Source organism: Bos mutus, chromosome 29 (genome assembly GCF_027580195.1).
Source record: "Bos mutus isolate GX-2022 chromosome 29, NWIPB_WYAK_1.1, whole genome shotgun sequence".
Lineage (NCBI taxonomy): Eukaryota > Metazoa > Chordata > Mammalia > Artiodactyla > Bovidae > Bos > Bos mutus.
In genome coordinates this window covers 5,381,155-5,400,955 of record NC_091645.1, presented here as the reverse complement: position 1 = coordinate 5,400,955, position 19,801 = coordinate 5,381,155, and the positions used below count along the sequence as shown (strand labels likewise).

General features: G+C 38.0%; 1 protein-coding gene across 2 annotated transcripts in view; it reads right to left on the bottom strand.

Annotated features, from left to right (window-relative positions):
• Positions 1 to 19,801, bottom strand: part of NOX4 (NADPH oxidase 4) — a 187,446-nt gene that overhangs the window by 104,123 nt on the left and 63,522 nt on the right. For both annotated transcript variants that reach the window (XM_005896256.2, XM_005896258.2), the window contains exons 9-11: positions 8,693 to 8,909; positions 5,993 to 6,157; positions 5,814 to 5,876 (exon numbers count right to left, since the gene is read on the bottom strand). In XM_005896256.2, coding sequence (XP_005896318.1) covers positions 5,814 to 5,876; positions 5,993 to 6,157; positions 8,693 to 8,909 — 445 coding nt within the window. The remainder of the gene's footprint in view (positions 1 to 5,813; positions 5,877 to 5,992; positions 6,158 to 8,692; positions 8,910 to 19,801) is intronic.

The window sequence follows — 19,801 nt, the reverse complement described above, 5'->3', positions numbered from 1 at the left end:
ATCCTCTGTCGCCCCCTTCTCCTGCCTTCAGTCTTTCCAAGCATCAGGGTCTTTTCCAGTGAGTCAGCTCGTTTCATCAGGTGGCCAAAGTATTGGAGCTCTGCCTTTAGCATCAGTCTTTCCAGTGAATATTCAAGTTTGATTTCCTTTAGGGCTGACCGGTTTGATCTCCTTGCTGTCCAAGGGACTCTCAAAAGTCTTCTCCAGCACCACAGTTCAAAATGTCAAATTACCAACAGAAATTAGGAACAAGTAATTTTCCATTGGTAGCCCTGAGAATGGGGCAGTAGAAGTGAAAAATGACGTGCTGGCTCTGACCAGACATTCTCAGGAAACTGTTTGCACTTGACTTTGGTGGTTCTTCCCCAGCCAACTTTGTCACAAGTACATTTCCCGCTCCTTTTCGAAGCTAAAGATAGTCATGATGACCTTAAAGATTAGACTCAGAATCTGACTGGAAGCTGGCTCTTTGACTGACAGTCATGTCAGCCAAAGCATTTCTTGCTTCTCCTTGAGTTCAGTTCAGTTCAGTCGCTCAGTCGTGTCCGACTCTTTGAGACCCCATGAATCGCAGCATGCCAGGCCTCCTGTCCATCACCAACTCCCAGAGTTCACTGAGACTCACGTCCATCAAGTCAGTGATGCCATCCAGCCATCTCATCCTCCGTCGTCCCCTTCTCCTCCTGCCCCAATCCCTCCCAGCATCAGAGTCTTTTCCAATGAGTCAACTCTTCACATGAGGTGGCCAAAGTACTGGAGTTTCAGCTTTAGCATCATTCCTTCCAGGAATACCCAGGGCTGATCTCCTTCAGAATGGACTGGTTGGATCTCCTTGCAGTCCAAGGGACTCTCAAGAGTCTTCTCCAAAACCACAGTTCAAAAGCATCAATTCTTCAGCGCTCAGCTTTCTTCACAGTCCAACTCTCACATCCATACATGACCACAGGAAAAACCATAGCCTTGACTAGACGGACCTTTGTTGGCAAAGTAATGTCTCTGCTTTTCAATATGTTTCTCCTTAATTCCTCTTTTTCTTTTCTCTGCCTTTATCTTTCAAGTAAGAGATGGCAGGAAAAGATAATCCATCTTTTAAATATTTCTCAAGGTAAGTCCCAAACACTGACTATATATTAAGTGTTTTTTACTCTTTCAACAGATATATATTGTGTTACTCTGTGTACCAGACACTGAACTATGAATGTATCCTTCAAAGGGCTCCTGAATCTTATGGTCTAGGAGGAAATGTTAGTCATTCAGTTGTGTCCAATCCTTTGCTACCCCATGGACAGTAGCTTGCCAGGGTCCTCTGTCTGAGGGATTCTCCAGGCAAGAATATTGTTGTTGGTTCCCACGCCCTTCTCCAGGGGATCTTCCTAACCCAGGGATTGAATTTGGTTCTCCTGCCTTGCAGGCAGATTCTTTAGCACCTGAGAAACAGGCATTAAACAAGTAATTTAATGGCACTAATTGCTGAAGAGAATATGCAGTGTCTTATAAGAGGAAAAGGTCAAGAGAATGTGTGGTATTTGGGGTGTGAATAAATGGAAGACACAATAATTGGTTCCCAGGGCAAAGAGATTAGTTTAGACAAAGAACTTAGAGTGAGAAAGTAAAAATGGGTTTAAAAAATGGATGAGTAAAATTTAATGGCACTATTTGTTAAAGAATGTTTGATAAACCATTAATGGGGTAAAAGACATTGTGAATTTTTAAGTGATTTTTGTAAGCACTATTTTCCAAACTATTTTAGGTCCTTTTCCCCTTGTTTTTCTTAGGGAATCTTCAGAGAACCACGTTCGTTTAAGAGAACCAAAGAAATGTCCTAGAAGCAGCAGAAAGAATAAGGAAAAATCTTGTCTTAATTGAAGAAAGTAAGAGAGAAGAAAAACTATGATGGATACAGAATCCCAGGCATCCACCCTTTTTGCCTCATCCAACACACTCTGATGGAGAAGGAAATGGTAACCCACTCCAATATTCTTGTCTGGGAAATCCCATGGATAGAAGAGCCTGGCAAGCTCTAGTCCATGGGGTCAGAAAGAGTCGGACAGGACTGAGCAGCTGAACTATAACAATAAAACTTTGAACCTTTTAGTCATATTTCTACACCTTGGGATTTCAAGGCTTCCTCATCCTTCACTATCTCCCAGAGTTTGCTCAAATTCATATCCATTGAGTTGGTGGTGCTACCTAACATCTCATCCTCTGCCACCCTCTTCTCCTCCCACCTTTAATATTTCCCAGTATTGGGGTCTTTTCCATTGAGTCAGTTCTTCGCAACAAGTGGCCAAAGTATTGAAGTTTCAGCTTCAGCTGAATGAATATTCCAATGAATATTCAGGACTGATTTCCTTTAGGATGGACTGGTTTGATCTCCCTGCTGTCCATGGGACTCTCAAGAGTCTTTTCTAGCACCACAGTTTGAAGGCATCAATTCTTCAGTGCTCAGTCTTCTATATGGTCCAACTCTCACATCCATACATGTCTACTGGAAAAACCAAAGCTTTGACTATGTGGACCTTTGTCAGTAATGTGATGTCTCTGCTTTTTAATATGCTGTCTAGGTTTGTCATAGCTTTGCTTCCAAAGAGAAAGTGTCTTTTCAATTTTATGGGTGCAGTCACAATTGGCAATGATTCTGGAGATCAACAAAAGAAAATCTGTCACTGTTTTTACTTTTCCCCCTTCTACTTGCCATGAAGTGATGGGACCAGATGCCATGATCTTCATTTTTTAAATGCTGAATTTTAAGCCAACTCTCCTGTTTCACCCTCATCAAGGGGCTCTTAATTCCTCTTCATTTTCTACCATTAGAGTGGTATCATATCTGAGGTTGTTGATATTTCTCCCAACTATCTTGATTCCAGCGTGTGATTCATCCAGTCCAGTTTTTTTCATGATGTACTCTGAATATAAGTTAAATAAACAGGATGACAATATACAGTCTTGATGTACTCTTTCCCAACTTGGAACTAGTCTGTTGTTCCATGTTCTGTTCTAACTGCTGCTTCTTGACCTGAATACAGGTTTTTTTAGGAGACAGGTAAGTTGGTCTGGCATTCCCATCTCTTTAAAAATTTTTCAGTTTTAACTGATCCACACAGTCAGAGGCTATTGTCAATGAAGCAGAAGTAGATTTTTTCTGGAACTCCTTTCCTTTCTCTGTGATCCAAAAAATGTTTACAATTTGACTCTGGTTCCTCTGCCTTTTCTAAACTCAGCTTGTACACCAGCAAGTTCTCAGTTCACATGCTGCTAAGACTAGCTTCAAGGATTTTGAGCTTTACCTTGCTGAAAGAAAGTGAAAGCATCAATTGCTCAGTCTTGTCCAATTCTTTGTGGACCTATGGACTGTAGCCCTCCAGGCTCTTCTGTCCTTGAACACAATTTGGTAATTGATAGAGTATAGTATGATAGTTTTAACATTCTTTGGCAGTGCTCTTCTTTAGAACTGGAATGAAAACTGACCTTTTCCAGTCCTGTGGCCACTGGTGAGTTTTCCACATTTGCTGACATATCGAGTGCAGCACTTTAACAGCATCATCTTTTAGGATTTCAAATAGCTCATCTAGAATTCTATTACTTCCACTAGCTTCATGCACAGTAATGCTTCCTAAGGTCCACTTGCCTTCACACTGCAGGATGTAAGGTTCTAGGTGAGTGATCACACCATCATGGTTATCCAGGTCATTAAGACCTTTCTGTATAGTTCTCCTGTGTACTCTTGCTACCTCTGCTTAATACCTTTTGCTTCTGTTAGGTCCTTATCATTTCTGTCCTTTATCATGCCCATCCTTGCATGAAATGTTCCCTTGATATCTCTAGTTTTCTAGAAGAGATCTCTAAAAGAGAAAGTCTTTCCCATTCTGTTGTTTTCCTCTATTTCTTTGTTCATGTAAGAAGGCTTTCTTATCTCTCCTTCTATTCTCTGGGACTCTGTTTTCAGTTTGGTATACTTTTCCTTTACTTCCTTGCCTTTCACTTCTCTTCTTTCCTCAGCTATTTGTTAAGCCTCCTCAGACAACCACTTTGTCTTTTTGCATTTCTTTTTCTTTGGGATGGTTTTAGTCACTGGTTCCTGTTCAATAGTATGAACTTCCATGCACAGTTCTTCAGACGCTGTCTACCACATCTAATCCCTTGAGTCTACTCTTCATCTCCACTGCATAATCATAAGGGATTAGATAAATAACTCCTGCTTTTTCTTTAAACATTTGACACTTTCTCTTGGTTTGTGTTATTCCTTAAATACAAATATTTCTGGCCTAGCCATCTTCACAATTACATGCTCTCAAGGGGCAAATTCAAACTGCAAATAAAAATTATAAGACTTGCTAACATAAATTGACATGCTTGATAATTTTCACATTTCAGATTGTGTTCTATGTGCTTTATTTGTAGTAGTTCATCTGAACTCATAAGGTGTGTGTGAATAGCTACTGTTTTTATAATAATATTACACTAAGAAATGAATGTACAAAAAAGATGAAGTAACTTGGCCAAGGTTTCCAAGTTTTCAACTTGAATAATACATTACATTTAACAGCGGTTCCAATAGGAGCTTTCCAGATCATGCTAGTGATTAAGAACTGTCTGCCAATGCAGGAGACATAAGAGACACAGGTTCTATCCTGGGTCGGGTAGATCTCCTGGATAGGGCATGGTAACCCACTCCAGTATTCTTGCCTGGAAAATCCCATGGACAGAGGGGCCTGGAGGGCTACAGTCCATGGGGTCACAAAGAGTTGGACACGATTGAAGTGACCTGCAGACAGCACAGCCAATTCCAGCAGAACTCCATCTCTAAACTTTAGCACGTCAACACGCTGTTTTCCTGGACCTCCCCCCATAATTTGTTCAATTCTAACATGTAAACATGTGGTCCCTGTCTCAGTTACTTTTGTTAGAAACTGAATAAAATCCTAACCTCCATCATCAATGGAAAATATTAAATAAATTACATTGTGTTTCTACTGTGACATACAGTGATTAAAAATAATGAGGCATTTACAAATACATAACATGGAAAGTTGTCCATGATCTATTGGTGAGTGAAAAAAGAAAACTTTAAAACAAAGGATCCAGCAAATGAATGGCAGACACCCATATATGCCAAAGAATGTAAGAAAATATCTGTAAGACTTTGTCAAACTCAAGAACAGGACTTGGGAGAGGGGTAATGAGGAAAAGTTATGATGTGATCCTATATGCTTCTGAATTATTTACTTTTTTCATAATGGGCTCATGCCATTTGTATAAGGCAAAAAATAATATTAGGAAATGGGCTAACAATATTTGATGATACCATGATTTAGCTAGATTTCCCCGCATTATTTGCTCTATTTTATTTTTCTGACTTGATTTTCCTTTTCCTTCTCCATACACAGCCTAGATGCCAATTACACTGAGCTTTTTCTTTTCTAAACATTTTCTTATGCTTCCATCTCAACCCACAGTATTCTAGTTCCTTAAATTTAATTTCTCTAAAGAAAATCATGCACATTTTATAATTTGGTACATATTTTATAAAAAGAAGAGTCTAAATATTCAGGAAATTTTCTGCATTTTGAATCAAAAATATTTTATAAATTAAACATAATATTTCCTGAAGTTTAAATTTTAAGAAAATAATTAATGGTTACGAAGTTTCTGTCTAGGTAATTATATTTCTTGTAAAAAGATGGTTTACTTAAACATTAAGAATATTGTGACAGCCTTGAATGATTTTTAGAATGAGGTGGAGTGCATACACGCACAAAGAGAAAGATGCATTTCATTCGAAACATTAGAAAATCCAAAAACAAGTTTCTTACCATTGTGAGAGTAAATGGATGGTTTTCTAATGCAGACACACTGGGACAATGTAGAATAATATACTAAAAAACAACAAACAACTTTTAAATGACCAAGAAAGAAGTTCAAATATCTTAATAATGCTAATTTTGAAAAAACAGAATAACGGTATTTTAAAAGTTGCTGGACACTGACTCACCTGGCCAGGTCTTGCTTTAAAATTTTCTTTGACCATTCGGATTTCCACGACATCTGACGGATGACTTGTGACTGAGATGATGGTGACTGGCTTGTTGCTCCGGATACACCTGTAAAGCCTTTCAGCACAATATAGGCACAAAGGTCCAGAAATCCAAAGCCAGGTCTAATGGAGAATTTTTGAAATACACTTTAAGAAATACTTGTGTTATAGGACTCTTTATATCCTGCCTCACTGCTTATTTGACACATTACAGTAATAATACAGCAATGATAATTTAATCTGTATTTGAAATAACAAAGTGTAAAGAAAAATGAGTAAAAAGCAACAGATGCTCACTGCAACTTACTGAAACAAGAGTAAAGTATAAAATAGAAGGGAAAGTAATGTCAGGACCCTACCCTATCCTATAATATTATAAATACTGAGTTGTAAAATCAGTTTATTGAATGCTTGATATTATCTGCTTGGGGCTGTGCTAAAATACATGCATTTTTTTAATATTCACAATAACTCTTTGAAGCAATTATTGTCAGCCTTAATTTTCTGATGAGGAAATTGTGGCTTAAATATGTAAATATACTCTGACCAACCTCTATAAACTAACATGTAGGAGAAAAAGAATACAAAACCAAATTATCTTGCCACTATCAAGGGTATAACTACCATTAACAGGTGGTTTATTGTTTCATATATCCTTCTGGGCCCACAAGAATATATGTTGTATATATACAATATCTTTCTCTAAAGGAAGAAGAAAGAGAAGTAAAAGCTCAAGTAAATCTGGAGTATTTTAGTAAAAAATGTACCAGTCCAATATTTGTTTAAAAAAATGAGAACCCTAGGTATTTTTAATGCACACAATATGCATGCATAATATACATATACAAAATGTATAACCAATGTAAAATATGTATGCACATATTTTTAAGCATGGGCATACCACATGTGTTGTTCACAATTTACTTTTACATAATATGATATGAACAGAAGATACTATTTAGAATTTGGAAACCATGACAATTTTGCATGTATGCTGGAGGCATAACCCTGATCCCAGGATAAGTGCATAGCCTGTGTGGTCAACCTTTCTCCTACAACTACACACTTTATCTCCCTCAAAACTTGGAGGCCCCCAACCCAAATGTATTTTCATGGTCACCTTTTAAAACCTAATCTATAGAGTTATTTCAGAAGGTCCTTCTTCCTTCCATGCAAATCATGCCTGCTCCTCACATTTATTGGGTTGGCCAAAAAGTTTATTCAGATTTTTGCATTCCCATCTTATAGAAAAACCCAAACGAACTTTTTGGCCAACCCAACAGTTAGGAACTGTGTGCAGAGTAAGCATCACAGGACAACCTCTGCAACTTTGGGACAGTTGCTTAGCCTTTGGGCATCACACAAGTAAAATGGGACTCACAATACCTGCCTTCCCTAACATAAACCATTGTGTGAAGCCAGAAAAGCTCTGAAGATTGTAAAGCTTAAAAGAAATCTAGAGGACTGTTATTAATAAGAAAACAAGACTAACACACTCATTCCAAAGGCATCTACAAATCACTATCTTTCGACTCCCCTTTCTTCTTAAAACAGACATTCAATTTCACTATTTCCCGACTTTCATTTGGTACAGACACAGAATACAGGGTGTAATATCCACGTGGGCAGCTCCCATGGCTACAAGGGAAGATTATGACTCTTACCAAACTACTAGTTGGCTATTTGGGGAAGAGGTTTCGTAAGAGCAAGGTAATTTGGTTTTGTATTCTTCTTTTCCTACATGTTAGTTTATAGAGGTTGGTCAGAGTATATTTACATATTTAAGCCACAATTTCCTCATCAGAAAATTAAGGCTGACAATAATTACTTCAAAGAGTTATTGTGAATATTAAAAAAAATGCATATAATGTATTTTAGCACAGCCCCAAGCAGATAATGGCAACCCACTCCAGTATTCTTGCCTGGAAAATCCCATGGATGCAGAAGCCTGGTGGGCTATAGTCCATGGGGTCGCAAAGAGTCAGACACGACTGAGCGACTTGACTTGACTTTGAAGCAGATAATATCAAGCATTCAATAAACTGATTTTACAACTCAGTATTTATAATATTATACATAATATTGTACCATAATAATATTATACCATAATTTCCTCATCAGAAAATTAAGGATGATGGTAATTGCTTCAAAGAGTTATTGTGAATATTAAAAAAGCATACAGTATATTTTAGCACAGCCCCTAGCAGATGATACTAAGCATTCAATAAATTTATTTTACAGCTTAGTGTTCATAATATTATACATAATATTACACTATACTGTAATAATTATTATTAGTAATACTAGGTTTTTCACTATTATTGTTCTTATTCAACCCACTTTTCTCAATGCATAAGGAACGTATCTTTGCCACCTTTCTTATGGCAAGCATCAGTGCCACAATTTGCAAAGATCATATGATGAGTTAAACAGGAATTTTCTATATTCTGTAATATCATAGGTCTATCTCATTGAACAGTAGGCTGGCTATTATGTAATAACACATACTAATTTGCTACTGAAACAGCCTGAAACCTTCTCTTCTGGAGGAATAACTACTGTATTACCTTCAAAAACATGTTTAAATGCAATGTTGATCAATTTTTTATAGGAACATGGACTTTGCAGAGATCAGTAAAGACACAGGACTAATCTTACCTGTGGAAAATTAGCTTGGAACCTGGGCTCTTCCATACAAATCTTCACAAATGTGTTCTGGGTAAGTTCATCAGGCTTTGAAAATCCTCCAGGAAAAGATTCGTGAAAATGTTCTGAGAGATGCTCTGGTAAATGAGTATTCTGGTAGTGGGTTCCATTAAGATTAATGCAGCCAGGAGGGTGGGTATCTAAATTAGTTTGATACTTCAGCAGCCCTCTAAAATTCATAAAAAAATAAAAACAAAGAGATAAAAAGGAAATTGAAATCACAGTCACAGTATAATAAAATAACCTTTTTTTCTTGTTGACTTCCACATACCATTTATTCAAGAAGTGCTTCTCATATGTCTTACATAACAGTAATTGAGAAATCTTAAAAATCTTAACAAATTCATTACTGTGGAACTAAATTAAAAAATTTGGCCCTCCCCCAAAATATACCATATGAACAGAAGATACTATATAGAATTTGGAAACCATGACAATTCTGCATGTATGCTGGAGGCATAACCCTGATCCACAAATCCATGGTAGGGAAGAGGCATGCAATCTTTCCAAATATTCTGGAATTTGACAGCTTTTATTTCAAGTCTATTAAGCATTTATACAATCACATAGAAGTTTTCACTTCAATAAACACATAATATGAGCACTTTCACTATAATTTCAAACACAAATGGAAAAGTACAGGGTTCACATTTGATTTGGCTAAGACGAGACAAAACAAGCCTTGCTGATTCACAGAGAAACGTTAAACAAACACGATAACAGAAACTGGAAACGTGCATCTCCTATGGTCCGAAAGAAATTAATACACTCCATAAGACCCTAAACCTGTGTACTTTTCAATTTCTCCATAAACAAGAACCACAGTAAAGGCCCACAATAATGAATCAGGAAGGAAAACCTAAAACCCTAAAATCCCATTCTGATTATTTCATATTTTGTGAGATTTAAGATAAGTCTTCAACTTTCTCTGTTCTGTATTTTTTATCAAAAGGAGTTAAGTAAGATCTACTTCATAGGGATAGTGCATCAAATCATAGATTTATATGAGTTTTTTTTCTTTTGCATAAGTAAATCTTGAAGAAAAAACTAAGACTTTGAAAAGCATTGAAATGTTTATTTTAATTTTGAAAATATTAAAATTTTAGTTTCCAAAATTCTTTTTCTTGGTTGGCTACGAGTGTTTTAAAATTGCCCTTCATGCTAACCCTAACCCTAAACTTTCATGTTTTATATTACCCAAATAATTTTAGTATATTTAAAAAGTACATCTTTAAGTTTACCACAGCTACAATAATTATGTAAATGATTTTCACAAAGATAATATTTTAAAACAACAAAGACTATAACAAGAATAATGGTATGAAATAGATCTAACATATGAGAGTTAGGAAAGCAATGATTAAGTCCTTGGTGGAATGTACCATCTACTCAACTTGGTCATTCTCTAATTTTCTCCTGATGCTTATGCTCAATTCCCTTTCACTTTTCATTTTATTTTACTTTCTTCCCATAACTAATCATCAGAGAACACACAGTACATGTAATGAGCTTCTAGGTAGTGAATTACATTACATAATATCCAGGGTAGGCCACACACACATTTTTTTGAAGTAATGTAAATATGGTCTAAGTATGGAAGAAATTAGGAGAAGGCAATGGCACCCCATTCCAGTACTCTTGCCTGGAAAATCCCAAGGGCAGAGGAGCCTGGTAGGCTCCAGTCCATGGGGTTGCTAGGAGTGGGGCACGACTGAGTGACTTCACTTTGACTTTTCACTTTCATGCATTGGAGAAGGAAATGGCAACCCACTCCAGTGTTCTTGCCTGGAGAATCCCAGGGATGGAGGAGCCTGGTGGGCTGCCATCTGTGGGGTCGCACAGAGTCAGACACAACTGAAGTGACTTAGCAGTAGCAGCATGGAAGAAATGCACAGATATTGTACAAGTATGAGAGAAGTATGTAATTCTTTATAAAATTCTAGTCACATAATACAATTGCTGTGCCATTCTACTTAGAAAATCTGATAATTTGGTACAGCTTTGATTACAAGTAATGAGTTACCCAAACTTGCTGCTCCTACTGACTACCCTGAGGGTAGTGGCTGACAGGTAGACAGGCCAAAAATCTGGAGCAGTTTTTCTATTGGCCATAAATTGAACAAACTGGGATAATGCAACTGGCATGATCCTACATGGTGCTACCAAGTTCAAGAAATACTCAAACCTGGCTCCTAACCCTTCAGAAACTTAAGATCCAGTTTAGAAGGTATCTTTAGAGAAGCTAAACATAACTCAGACCACAGATGATGACTTGATTGGAGTGACTTAATGACAGCTTAGTAATGTATGGTAAGTATGAGGTCCAGTCCAAAACAATTTATATTCATTTCATATTATCCTCACAACAACTACTGTAAATAGGAATAACTATTTATCAATTAAGAAACTATTTTAACAGATTAAGTAATATCACAGCAAGTAAGTGGCAGAGCTAAGATTTGAACCCAGATTTGACTCAAATTTTATGGCTCTTCACCTCTTTACTTTACAGCATGCTAACTCACTGGATTACTAGATCCTCAAAACTTTCATTTGAAAAAGATAAAGGACGGACAGATCAATATTTACTAAGAAAGTATGTCAGAAAATTTGTAAACATCTATTTCCTACTTGAGTTTCTCTGGTGGCTCAGTGGCAAAGAACCCGCCTGCCAATGCAGGAGACACGGGTCAGATCTCTGGGTTGGGAGGATCCCTTGAAGGAAATGGAAACTCACTCCAGTATTCTTGCTTGGAGAATCCCATGAACAGAGGAGCCTGGTGGGCTAAAGTTCACAGGGTCGCAAAAGAGTCAGACATGACTTAGTGACTACATAACTAACATAACTAAATAACTAAACAACAATAACAACGAATTTCCCACTTAAACTTCAAAATGACATACAAGGTGTTTTTATTCCCATTTTACAGATGAGAAACCCATATTGTGCAGGTCAGAGATTCAGTCAGTAGTAGTCAAAGCATGGGGCTTCCCTGGTGGCTCAGATGGTAAAGAATCTGCCTGCAATGCAAGAGACCTGGGTTCAATTCCTGGGTTGGGAGGATCCCTTGGAGAAAGGGATGGCATGGTACTCAGAAACTTGATCTCCCTCATTCCAAAACCTATGTCACACAAAGAAAATAAATAGGTTAAAGAAGGAGACATCCAAGAAAGGGGTTCAATATGAACAAAAGCCTGGAAATTAGGTCAGATAGAGTGTCGTGTGTCTGTGTGTGTGTGTAAGAGACAGAGAAAGTGGGAGAAAAAGAGAGAGAGAAAGAGAGAGAGAAGGGGCTGCTGAACATCAGGCAAAGGAATGTAATTTATTCCTTCTCCTAAATCATAACAGCATTCAGGTTGGGCATTACCCCATGTACAAATGGTCCTTATTAGGATAAATGTTGTTGCCATGCAGTACAAATCTTCAGTTCAGTTCAGTTCAGTCGCTCAGTTGTGTCCAACTCTTTGCTACCCCATGAACCACAGCACGCCAGGCCTCCCTGTCCATCACCTACTCCTGGAGTCCACCCAAACCCATGTCCATCGAGTCGGTGATGCCATCCAACCATCTCATCTTCTGTCTTCCCTTTCTCCTCCTGCCCTCAATCTTTCCCAGCATCACAAATCTTCAGACCAGTCCAATCAAATAAACAATGTTGTTCCTGGTACATAAAGTAGCACAAAATTTTCTAAAATCCCTTTTAATTTGGAGAGCTTTATGTTATTTTAAGCTGTTCTCAAGTTTAATGGCATAGGTTACCTATGTCTATGCCCATTAAAGTGGTATTTTCTTTGTCTCAGAATATAAGTATTGTCATTGAAGGAACACATACTAAAGAAAAAAGATCTACAGACAGACAATGATAAACAAACAAAAATTACCATTCATCAGAAAAAAAATCAAGCACAGAATCTTGGGGTTTTTGTATAAACTGTGTGTATTAGTCACTCAGAGGTGTCTGACTCTTTGCGACCCCATGGACTGTAGCCCACCAGGCTCCTCTGTCCATGGAATTCTCCAGGCAAGAATACTGGAGTGGGTACCCATTCCCTTTTCCAGGGGATCTTCCTGATCCAGGGATTGAACCTGGGTCTTCTGCATTGCAGGCAGATTCTTTACCATCTGAGCTACCAAGGAAGCCCTTTGTATAAATTAGGTGGTAAAGATACTGAGGAGTTCAAAAGGTAGGACAGTGGCAGGTTTTGAACTTAGTATCAAAAGGAAAGGTGGTACATGCCAGACAGGTGCTTGCTGCTTTACTATTTAATCTATTTCCACAAACTTCATAACACATGTATGTGGTACAGATGAGTGGCCTCGAAGGAAATTCAAAAAAGAGGGGATAGAGGTATACATATAGCTAACTCACTTTGCTGTACAGCAGAAACTAACATAACATTGTAAAGTAACTATATTCCAATAAAAATAAGAATAAAAAAAGATCAGTCTCCTCATCTTAGAATGAGTGAAAACATTCAGAGCTGTTAGGTAATCTGCCCAAGACCACACTGTCAGTCAGCGGTCAAGTCAGACAAAGGCCATGCTCTTCCCGTGTACCAGGCTTGCTCTCCCTGCAGAATTTGCATTCTGCTTATGAACAGTACTCTGAAATCAAAGGCCTAAGTATGCAAAGAATACAATTTTATGGCTCTACATGACTGTATATATCTAAAAAAAGGAAGTAGTATATTTCTAGCTAGCCAATAATTTTATGTTATTTTTAAAGTTCAATGAAATGCAATAAACTTACCTTTTCATTGTATTAGTGAAAAACGAGTGTTCATTTCTTTGGTACTAGTGCAGAACTACGGGATAGTGCAGATAGCTAAGGGAGTTGGTGATGGACAGGGATGCCTGGCGTGCTGCAGTCCATGGGGTCACAGAGAGTTGGACACAACTGAGCAACTGAACTGAACTGAAGTGCAGAAATTCTTAGAACATGCAACCTTAAATAAAACATCTCTTTAAAAATATATTTCAAGCCCCTAAAATACTTTCACTCTGAAGAATTTTGAATTTTGTGGTTGTTCAGTTGCCAAATTGTGTCCCACTCTCTACAATCCCATGACTGCAGCACACCAGGCTTCCCTATCCTTCATCTCCTGGAGTTTGCTCAAATCCAAGTCCAGTGAGTCAGAGATACCATCAAACTACTTCATTCTCTGTTGACCCCTTCTCCTCCTGCCCTCAATCTTTCCCAGCACCAAGGTCGTTTCCAGAAAGTCAGCTCTTCATATCAGGTGAATATTGAATAGTAATGCACATTAAATATTATAGACATGGGATTGATAGATAAAATCAAATATCATCTTTTAATCTAATTACTTCAGTGTGACAACATTTGTTAAAACGGAGTTCCATATGTGGTCTCGATGATTTATTTGAGTCCCTAGTACCTATACCTATTTCAGCAGACCTAATATACCTGCCTTTCTTTAGAGTTTAATGCAATAACAAAGCTCATTTGAAGTAATGCTTTAAAAAATGCACAGCTCTCCTCTGTACCTGCCAAGTAATCCTGATCTTCCTCATTGCCCTACCTCCCCACTGAGATATACCTATTTCACACTGATTATTATTTAAGTTTTGGGACTGATTAATTTAAACGATATAGCCTCTGCCTTCAAGAAGCTTACAGTTTGGTGCACTGCCACCCGAAAGAACTTTATGTGATGGTGGAAATGATCTAAATCTGTGTTGTCCAGCCATGGGCTACTTGTAGCTGTTGAAATGTGGTAGTACAGGCAAAAACTGAATTTATCATATTATTTCACTCTAATTAATCTAAACTGAATAGCCATTCCACAAATTTAATGGGTATAATTAGATATGAAAGCAAGAACAGCAACAAAAACCCAAAATCAGTAATGCTATATAGATGTGTTAATGACCTCTAAAGAATATACAGAGATGATGAACTCTGATTATGACATTCTGGAAAGGGCTTTGTGGGATAAGCAACTGAAGGAAATGGAGATCCCAGTGTAACAGGATAGGGAAATGGAATTCAATACGAGAGACTACAATGAACAAAATACACTGTTTATGCCCAAACTAGTAGAAGGGCTAATATCTTGTGCATTATATATTTCCCTTATAACCATACTCACTGCCAAATCTCTTCAACTCTCCAGCAAGTTTCTTTCATATTTAAAGTCTTCAATGTATTTCTAGCGAATTAATTTTTCAAAGCAAATAATAACTACATAATTTTTTAAATATGGCAAGTGCATCTCAAAGTTACAAGGAACACTCTTATATTGTTGTATCTCTTAAAATTAAATGAAAAATCATTTGAAAATGAAAAAGGAAAGAAAAAGATGTTAGTCAATTGGAAGCAGAAAGTCTTGCCAAGTTAAGACAGGGTACAGTAGGGGATGGAGGTACACAGACTATGGGAATAAGAATGCTTATTACTAATTTTTTGGGGGGTATTATGTTCCAAAAGAGAGATTTTTAAGTATCTGTGGGAATGTCTAGTGTTCTTCAATCATGAGAAATCAAGGATTTTATGGTTTATCAAAATATGTGGTTGTGGACACAATTGTTTTTGCACTCATAAGGATTTCAAGCTGCACTTTCAACACTCAACAGCGTTTCCACAAAACAGGTTTCCTTCTATTTTTCCATTTTGCCTCAAGAAATACTTCAGTTATACTACTAACTTTTTAATGCCTGGTTATGACAAAGTCATTGAAAGTAATATGGTACACAGAATAAATCTTTACCAGATTAAAACACAGAACTCACAAGAACATTTTCTAGTAAAAGTTAAATACTACAAAACACCATGCCTGCCCAAAGGAGTGTCACAAAATCATCTCTACTTTAATTGCAAGTTACAAATTTCTAACAAAGGCAGTGTAGCTTATGAGACCTTTATGTTTTTAATGATTTTAATCCTTTTTTAAAGTAGAGGAAAAAGTCCCACAAGGAATGCATTTTTTACCTAGTATTCTATAACATACAAAATGCTCCTTTTCTTTATAGAAAACAATATAATACCTAATTACTGGCCGTTTTTTTCACTTTGCTTCAAGTACAAAAAACAAAAAGCTTAAGAAAATAACAAAATACACCCAAATTCAATATTTCAAAACCCACTGGAATTCACCGGATTCTGTGGAATCTACTAGAATGTGCACTACTTAAGATCAAAGATTTGTCTTGTGTTTAAAACAGGGCCTGTAATTCATAATGTGTTAATAAATATTCATTGAATGGATTAATAAATGCCTGAAGTATATAAACAATTTTTGTTCTGTCTGTTGAAACATTTGATTAAGGAGTCATCTGGTTTTAACAGAGACGTTAGTTTGAACTCGTTCTGACTTCAGTAAAGATGTCTAGACTTTCACAAATGGCATTTAGTAAAATAAACCATGTGTGTACACTCACCTTTGCAAGGAACAGCACTAAATTAGTCTACAACTAAGAGTATCCCTCTTCACCCTTGAGTACTGTGAAGTCCAACCTGAGATCTCAGTCCTGCCCTGAACTGAGTCCATCCTAACCTAAGTCATCAAGAAAGTCAAGCCTATCTCAGCATCCTCTGAAGGTAGAGTGCTTTTCTAAGCTAAGTACCCAGTACATCTCAGGTAAACTGTAAATGTCTGGATATTCACCCAACCAAAGCTTCTACTCTCAGCCTCACTTTGTCTGGTCTAGCCAGCTTCTGGCTAGAAACTTGCCTTTGCATTCTTTCCTGGGCTCCTGCTTTGGATGCCTGAATGTATTTGCATCCTTCAGCTTGACTGGAGCAACAAAACGGATGTATGACCCCTGTGGTCTCAAGGGCTCCTACTCTGAGAGTGGCTGCTGTTGCTGCTAAGTCGCTTCAGTCGTGTCGGACTCTGTGCGACCCCATAGATGGCAGCCCACCAAGGTTCCCCCGTCCCTGGGATTCTCCAGGCAAGAACACTGGAATGGGTTGCCATTTCCTTCTCCAATGCATGAAAGTGAAATGTGAAAGTGAAGTCGCTCAGTCATGTCCAACTCTTAGGGACCCCATGGACTGCAGCCTACCAGGCTCCTCTGTCCACGAGATTTTCCAGGCAAGAGTACTGGAGTGGGTTGCCATTGCCTTCTCCAACTCTTAGAGACACATTGTAATTGATTAAGTGCTCTGTCCCCATCATCTTCAAATGCTTAGCAATTTATTATCAAAGGGCCCTGCATTTTCATTTTGTAGTAAGCCCTGGAATTAGGTATCCTGCCACAGACTCTGTGTGGCTGGCAAAACAAAGCCTTGGAATCTAAGGACCTAGGACTGAGATTCAAACCTTCCTTAAGTGTGCAAGTAAAATAGGTCATTCTAATAAGCTTCCTCAGCTGAAAGAGAGATAGTACCTGTTATCCTCTACTTAACAGGTTTATAAAGGAAAGGGCTTTGATCTCTTGGGAAGGAAAAAATATGTTAGCATCTAATATTTGTTAATATTTCCTCTGCTTTCAGGCTTTATTAAAATGGCAGCATGGGATAAAAGGATTATTCCACATTTCAGAAAAACACTGATGTACTGGAAACATTGCTTATAATAAATTTAGCCCTTGTTCCTTCTCCTTCCTCTCCAACCTTCTTACCCTGTACCTCCAGCCAGAACCATTTGTTATTATAAATAAGGCCCCAGGAGAAAAACCTAGGTTAAAATTACATGAGAAAGTATTCAGTCTGAAGTTCACGATTTCTATCCTCAAAATGGGGAGAAAGTAAACTCACAGTTTAGAAGATTAAAAATTCATTAATAAGTATAGCTTGTAGTATAAATTGAGCTTCCCTGGTGGCTCAGTGGTAAAGAATCCACCTGTCAGTGTTGGAAATGTGGGTTTAACCCCTCGGTCAGGAAAATCCCCTGGGGAAGGGCATGGGAACCCACTCTAGTACTCTCGTCTGGAGAATCCCATGGACAGAGGAGCCTGGCAGGATACAGTTCAGGGGTCGCAAAGAGTCAGACACAACTGAGCATGCCACACGCACACACACACAGTAAAAATCAATTTATGTACATGAAAATGTCTTGTATATATTACTTACATATATCTATATATGTGGCATCCTTATGACAGAAAATACCCCATAATCTCAATCCCCACACCTACCTGGCTTTCAGGATAAAATATCAACAAATGTAAATAAATCATAAGACTTTAGTTAGGAATTATTACATAAAAAATCATTTTTACCTAAGAATGAAAATAAATCCTGTGAATAGGAAATTAGAAATGAGAAAAATACACACATATTTAAAGGTCATAGTTGTATTGAACATTATATTTATTAACATACGGAAAACATAAAAATATTATGGAAGGGGACTTTGGATTGTATATAACAAAGACTTACTTTCTCAGGAATTTTACTCACACTATATATTTAAGTGAAAAATTAAAAACCAAAAAGTGAAGGAAGACAGATGAAAATTTTTCTCCCATGATCCAAAGAATTTTTAGCCACAGAGGCACACAAAATCTCCAATAAAAATATGCCAGTCTACAATACAACCAAAATAGTCAAGACTTCAAAGTTAATTCCTCTGGCACATGAATTGATATTCTAGTTGCCATAATAACTTATTATCTCAACAACACTAAATGTAAGTGACAGGCCCAGAATGGCAAGCCAAGTGACATTTAAACAAATACACAGATTATTTTTATTGTTGTCTGCAATACTTTGAAGAAACTTGTAAGGGCCTAGAAGTACAACACATTCCTAGATAAAGGCAAATTAACACAATTCCATGTAATCCGGCAAATACTGAGCAAATGAGGATTTGTGAAAGGAGTTTCACAGATAAAGATCAGTAAGAAATAGTCCTATCCTAACCAACAGGGACCTAGTGTCTAGCACATGGAACTCTGCTCAGTGCTATGTGGCAGCCTGGATGGAAGAGGTGTTTGGAGGAGAATGGACACGTGTATATGTATGGCTGAGACTCTTTGCTGTGCCCCTGAAACTACCACAACATTGTGAAGCGGCTACATCCCCACACAAAACAGAAAGCTTTTTAAAAAGGAAATAATCCTATTTTCAAAACCACTGCAATTTACCTAGGATATATCACTCTGTTGAATTTTCTTTTCTCTTTGGTATTCTAACTCACAGATGCATAATGGAGATAGGCTGCAGAGAACACTGGGATTTTCTACTGTTCAACTACAACTTCAGCTATCACCTGACTTTCTCCCTTCTACCTAAGGTTTTATATGCGTGTGTCTGCGTGTGCTCGGTTGTATCTGGCTCTTTGTGACCCTACGGACTGTAGTCCACCAGGCTCCTCTGTCCATGGGATTTCCCAGGCAGGAATACTGTAGTGGGTTACCATTTCCTACTCCAAAGGATCTTCCCAATCCAGGGATGGAACTGGTGTCTCTTGTATCTCCCACACTGGCAGGTGGATTCTTTAGCACTAGCACCACCTGGAAGCCCATTATTATTCTGTTGTTGCTGTTTTTCAATCGCTAAGTTGTGTCCAACTCTGCGACCCAGTGGACAGCAGCACACCAGGCTCCTCTGGCCTCTATCTCCCAGAGTTTGCTCAAATTCATGTCTGTTGAGTCGGTGATGCTGTACTGCTGCTGCTGCTAAGCCGCTTCAGTCGTGTCCGACTCTGTGCGACCCCATAGACGGCAGCCCACCAGGCTCCCCCGTCCCTGGGATTCTCTAGGCAAGAACACCGGAGTGAGTTGCCATTTCCTTCTCCAATACTTTTGGCTTAACCCACAGCTTCCGGGCCTTCCTTTCACGTGGCTTTGCCAAGTTTCCATCTGACATTCTAAGAAGGGCAGGTGCCTCTCCCCGGGAAGAAAATCCCACAAGCCTCTCCTCCTTCCACACCAGAGTGGGTAAAAGGAGACCTTAGTACAAGCGCTTCTAAAAGAGAAGATTCTTGGGAACCAGCAACTTCTAACATTTCATTATGTTTCATAAATACCTTCAACAGTATATTCTTAATTTCCTTCTCCTGAGGGCATAGTAGAAGAAGATAAACCAACATAATAAGCCTCATCTCATAAGTATTTGTCTGCTCCAGGTTAACTTCGTGACTTTTAATTCCTAC